At 47.9% G+C, this 6,000-nt stretch overlaps 1 protein-coding gene across 1 annotated transcript in view; it reads right to left on the bottom strand.

Moving 5' to 3' along the window:
* The window catches only part of usf2 (upstream transcription factor 2, c-fos interacting), a gene marked incomplete at its 5' end in the record, with an annotated part of 108,958 nt that extends 104,130 nt beyond the window's left edge, over nucleotides 1-4,828 (bottom strand). The window contains one exon of the mRNA XM_059961131.1: nucleotides 4,782-4,828. Within this exon, the coding sequence (XP_059817114.1) occupies nucleotides 4,782-4,828 (47 nt within the window). The remainder of the gene's footprint in view (nucleotides 1-4,781) is intronic.
* Between the last annotated feature and the right edge of the window lie 1,172 nt (nucleotides 4,829-6,000).

The following is a 6,000-nucleotide window of genomic DNA, read 5'->3' on the forward strand; positions in this document are numbered from 1 at the left end:
ACACTGTGGGCATCACTGAGGCGCGGCTGAAAGATCATAGTTGGGAGCTTCACCTCCAAGGGTACAGATTATATCGAAAAGACAGGCAGGGAGTCAGAGGGGGGAGTGGCTCTATTTACTTTTTAAGAGTAGATTGTGGTTGAGCCCACTGGAGAAAAGGAAATTCTGGCTTGGATGTTGTGTAATGAACTGGATTTGATGACGGAGCTTAAGGTAAAGGAACCATTAGGAGTTAATGATCATAATGTGATAGAACTCACCTTGTAGTTTGAGAAGGAGAAGCTACAGTCAGATTATCAGTATTACAGTGGGGGAAAGAGAATTACAGAGGCAAGAGAGAGGAGCTGGCCAAAGTTGATTAGAATGGGACACTTCTTCCAACGGTGATGTAGAACACCAATGGTTGGTGTTTCTGGGGAAATTCAAAAGGCACAGGAAAGATACATCCCAAAGGATGAAGGGAGGATGAGCCAATCATGGCTGACCAGGGAAGTTAAAGACAGTCCAAAGGCTAAATAGAGAGCATATAATAAATGGGATTGGGAAGCTTTTAAAAACAAACAAAAGGTAACTAAAAAGTTATCAAGGGTGACTTTTACTTCCCCAATATTGATTGGTACCTGATCAGTTCCAATGGTTTAGACGGGGCAGAGTTTGTGAAGTGTGTCGAGGATGGATTTCTGTCACAGTATGTTGACAGGCTGACTAGGCGGACTAGATCAAGTATTAGGTAACAAACCGGGTCAGGTCACAGATCTCTCAGTGGGTGAGCATCTGGGAGACAGTGACCACTGTTCCCTGACCTTTAGCATTATCATGGAAAAGGACAGAGTCAGAGAGGACAAGAAAATTTTTAATTGGGGAAGGGCAAATTATGAGGCTATAAGGCTTGAAATTTCGGGTGTGAATTGGGATGATGTTTTTGCAGGGAAATGTACTATGGACATGTGGTCTATGTTTAAGGATCTCTTGCAGGATGTTAGGAATAAATTAGTCCCGGTGAGGAAGATAAATAATGGTAGAGTGAAGGATCCATGGGTGACAAGTGAAGTGGAAAATCTAGTCAGGTGGAAGAAGGCAGCATACATGAGGTTTAGGAAACAAGGATCAGATGGGTCTATTGAGGAATATAGGGTAGCAAGAAAGGAGCTTAAGAAGGGGCTGAGAAGAGCAAGAAGGGGGCATGAGAAGGCCTTGGCGAGTAGGGTAAAGGAAAACCCCAAGGCATTCTTCAATTATGTGAAGAACAAAAGATTGACAGGAGTGAAGATGGGACTGATTGGAGATAAAGGTGGGAAGATGTGCCTGGAGGCTGTGGAAGTGAGCGAGGTCCTCAATGAATACTTCTCTTCGGTATTCACCAATGAGAGGGAACTTGATGACGGTGAGGACAATATGAGTGAGGTTGATGTTCTGGAGCATGTTGATATTAAGGGAGAGGAGGTGTTGGAGGTTGTTAAAATACATTAGGGCAGATAAGTCCCCGGGGCCTGATGGAATATTCCCCAGGCTGCTCCACAAGGCAAGGGAAGAGATTGCTGAGCCTCTGGCTAGGATCTTTATGTCCTCGTTGTCCACGGGAATGGTACCGGAGGATTGGAGGGAGGCGAATGTTATCCCCTTGTTCAAAAAAGGTAGTAGGGATTGTCTGGGTAATTACAGACCAGTGAGCCTTACGTCTGTGGTGGGAAAGCTGTTGGAAAAGATTCTTAGAGATAGGATCTATGGGCATTTAGAGAATCATGGTCTGATCAGGGACAGTCAGAATGGCTTTGTGAAGGGCAGATCGTGTCTAAAAAGCCTGATAGAGTTCTTTGAGGTGGTGACCAGGCAAATAGATGAGGGTAGTGCAGTGGATGTGATCTACATGGATTTTAGTAAGGCATTTGACAAGGTTCCACACGGTAGGCTTATTCAGAAAGTCAGAAGGCATGGGATCCAGGGAAGTTTGGCCAGGTGGATTCAGAATTGGCTTGCCTGCAGAAAGCAGAGGGTTGTGGTGGAGGGAATACATTCAGATTGAAGGGTTGTGACTAGTGGTGTCCCACAAGGATCGGTTCTGGGGCCTCTACTTTTTGTGATTTTTATTAACGACCTGGATGTGGGGGTAGAAGGGTGGGTTGGCAAGTTTGCAGACGACACAAAGGTTGGTGGTGTTGTAGATAGTGTAGAGGATTGTTGAAGATTGCAGAGAGACATTGATAGGATGCAGAAGTGAGCTGAGAAGTGGCAGATGGAGTTCAACCTGGAGAAGTGTGAGGTGGTACACTTTGGAAGGACAAACTCCAAGGCAGAGTACAAAGTAAATGGCAGGATACTTGGTAGTGTGGAGGAGCAGAGGGATCTGGGGGTACATGTCCACAGATCCCTGAAAGTTGCCTCACATGTAGATAGGGTAGTTAAGAAAGCTTACGGGGTGTTAGCTTTCATAGGTTAAGGGATAGAGTTTAAGAGTCGCGAGGTACAGATGCAGCTCTATAAAACTCTAGTTAGGCCACACTTGGGAGTACTGTGTCCAGTTCTGGTCGCCTCAGTATAGGAAGGATGTGGAAGCATTGGAAAGGGTACAGAGGAGATTTACCAGGATGCTGCCTGGTTTAGAGAGTATGGATTATGATCAGAGATGAAGGGAGCTAGGGCTTGACTCTTTGGAGAGAAGGAGGATGAGAGGAGACATGATAGAGGTGTACAAGATATTAAGAGGAATATATAGAGTGGACGGCCAGCGCCTCTTCCCCAGGGCACCACTGCTCAGTACAAGAGGACATGGAAGTTCAAGGGGGATATTAGAGGAAGGTTTTTCACTCAGAGAGAGGTTGGTGCGTGGAATTCACTGCCTGAGTCAGTGGTGGAGGCAGATACACTAGTGAAGTTTAAGAGACTACTAGACAGGTCTATGGAGTAACTTAAGGTGGAGTTTATACAGGAGGCAGGGTTTGAGGGTTGGCACAACATTGTGGGCCGAAGGGCCTGTAATGTGCTGTATTGTTCTATGTAAAAGTCATAAAGAGAGAAAAAATGAAATATGAAGTTAAGTTATTGATAACATAAAAGTGGACACATTTCTTTAGTATACATAAAGAGTAAAAGAGAGACGAGAGTAGATATTAGACTGCTGGACAAGTAGTAATGGGGAAAAAGAAATGAAGTATGTTGCATCAGTCTTCACTGTGGAGGACACAAGCAGAACACCAGGGATGCAAGAGTTGGGGACAGAAATGAGTTTTGTTGCTGCCACTAAGGAGAAAGTGCTTGGGGAACTGAAAGGTTTGAGGTGAATGAGCTCCCCGGATCAGATGGTTTACACCCCAGGGTGGCAAAAGAGGGAGCTGAGCAGATTAGGGGTGTTACTAATGACCTATTCATTAGAGTTCTAGAGGAGTAGAAAATTACAAATGCCACTCCACTCTAAGAAGGGAGGGAGGCAGAAGGAAGAAAATTATAGACCAGTTCACCTAACCTCTATGGCTGGAAGATGCTGGAGTCCATTATTAAGGAAGATGTATTGGGGTACTTGCAGGCACGTGATAAAATAGGCCAAAGTCAGCGTGCATTTTTCAAGCAGAAGTCTCGCCTGACAGATCTGTTGGAATTCTTTGAGGGAATAACAAGCAGGACAGACAAAGAAGAGTCAGTGGATGTTGCATGTTTGGATTTTTAGAAGACGTTTGACAAGATGCCACACATGAAACTGCTTAACAAGGTAAGACCCCATGGTATTATAGGAAAGATACTAGCACAAGACGAAGTGGGGATAAAGGGGGCCATTTCTGGTTGTTTGCCGGTGAATAGCGAGTGGTGTTCCACAAGGGTCGGTGTTAGGACCACTCCTTTCCATGAAGGAATTGATGGTATTGTGGCCAGGTTTACAGACGATATGAAGGCAGTGGAGTGCCAGGCAGTGTCGAGGAAGCAGGTACCTACAGGACTTATGACAACTTGGGGGGGGGTGGGGGGATGGGGAAAATGGTGCCAGATGAAATACAGTGCAGGGAAGTGCCTTTGGCTGAAGGAATGAAGGTGTGGACTATTTTCTAAATCGGGAGAAAATTCAAAACCTAGAGTTGCAAAAGGAGTCCTTGTGCCAACTTCCCTGAAGGTTAACTTGCAGGTTGAGTTGGTGGTGAGGAAGGCAAATGCAAAGTTAACATTCATTTCAAAAGGACTGTAATATAAAAGCACGGATGTGATGCTTTATAAGGCCCTGGTCAGACGACACAGTGTTTTGAAAGAAGTTTTGGGCCTTTTATCTAAAAAAGATTTGCTGGCTGCGGACATAATCCCGAGACTGAGCTGGAACCGAAGGGGTTAATGTATGCGGCGCGTTTGATGTCTCTGAGCTGGAACCGAAGGGGTTAACATATGAGGCGCGTTTGATGTCTCTGAGTTGGAACTCGCTGGAGTTCACTCGCTGGAGTTCAGAGGAATGAAGGAGAAATCTCAGTGGAACATCGAGTATTGAAAAGCTGAGATGTGGAGACGATGGTTCGTTGTGAGGGGGAGTCCAGGACCACAGGGCACGGCCTCAGAACAGAGAAATGTCCATTTTGAGGGGGAATTTCTTTAGGCAGGGGGTAGTGAATCTGTGGAATTCATTGCCACACATGTCTGCGCAGGCAGTCAATGGGTATGTTTAACGTGGAGGTTGACAGTTCTTTATTAATCAGGGCTTCAAACGTTACGGTGCGAAGGCGTGAGAACGGGATAGTAAACCAGCCTCAATGGGCCTGTCTTACGGAGTGCCAGGGCCAGGGGAAGGGGCTGGGAACAAAGCCACTCACCTTCCTGGAGCTGTACACTCTCGTCTGTGTCTTGACCTTTATCGTGGCTGCAGGAGAGCAAACAGAGAGGGGTCAGAATCTGGCTCACTCCTCGCCACCTCCCTCACACGGTGCCCCCTCCTCGCCAGCCCATCACACGGTGCCCCCTCCTCGCCAGCCCCTCACACGGTGCCCCCTCCTCGCCAGCCCCTCACACGGTGCCCCCTCCTTGCCACCTCCCTCCTCGCCAGCCCATCACACGGTGCCCCCTCCTCGCCAGCCCCTCACACGGTGGCCCCTCCTTGCCACCTCCCACCTTGCTGCCCTCCTCGCCAGCCCCTCACACGGTGCCCCCTCCTCGCTGCACATTTCTCTGCAGTGTTTCAGACGGAGGGAAAGGATTAGGAATGTACCTCATCCCCAACCAACAGTCCAGAATCAGCCCACTGCCCGTTGGATGGGGCCTGAAAGCAGGATGGAGAAAGCTCGGATTGTCCACAATGGCTGAAGAATTAGCAACCCCAGCCCCATCTAGAGATGACGATCCCCTCAGGAAGAGAGTGGAACGGCTGGAGAGAAACTCACAGGGAAAAGTATAAACTCGAGACACACTCAGACCCTGACCCTCACTGGTGGGATGGGTGCCACACTAACACCCCTTTAATACCATAAAACACTGCAGCAGAGTTAGACCATTTCGTCTATCAAGTCTGCTCCACCATCGATTCTCTCTCTCAACCTCATTCTCCTGCGTACAACTTTTGACAGATTAGTGTGTTGGACAGGTGACTGTGGAGAGTGGGGGGGATTAGTCAGCTGGACAGATGTCTGTGGAGAGTGGGGGGGATTAGTCAGCTGGACAGATGTCTCTGGAGAGTGGTGGGGATTAGTGTGTTGGACAGATGATGTGGAGAGTGGGGGGGATTAGTGTGTTGGACAGATGTCTGTGGAGAGTGGGGGGGATTAGTGTGTTGGACAGATGACTGTGGAGAGTGGGGGGGATTAGTCAGCTGGACAGATGTCTCTGGAGAGTGGAGGGGATTAGTGTGTTGGACAGATGACTGTGGAGAGTGGGGGGGATTAGTGTGTTGGACAGATGACTGTGGAGAGTGGGGGGGATTAGTCAGCTGGACAGATGTCTCTGGAGAGTGGGGGGGATTAGTGTGTTGGACAGATGATGTGGAGAGTGGGGGGGATTAGTGTGTTGGACAGATGACTGTGGAGAGTGGGGGGGATTAGT

Source organism: Hypanus sabinus, unplaced genomic scaffold (assembly GCF_030144855.1).
Source record: "Hypanus sabinus isolate sHypSab1 unplaced genomic scaffold, sHypSab1.hap1 scaffold_398, whole genome shotgun sequence".
NCBI classification, from domain to species: Eukaryota; Metazoa; Chordata; class Chondrichthyes; order Myliobatiformes; family Dasyatidae; genus Hypanus; species Hypanus sabinus.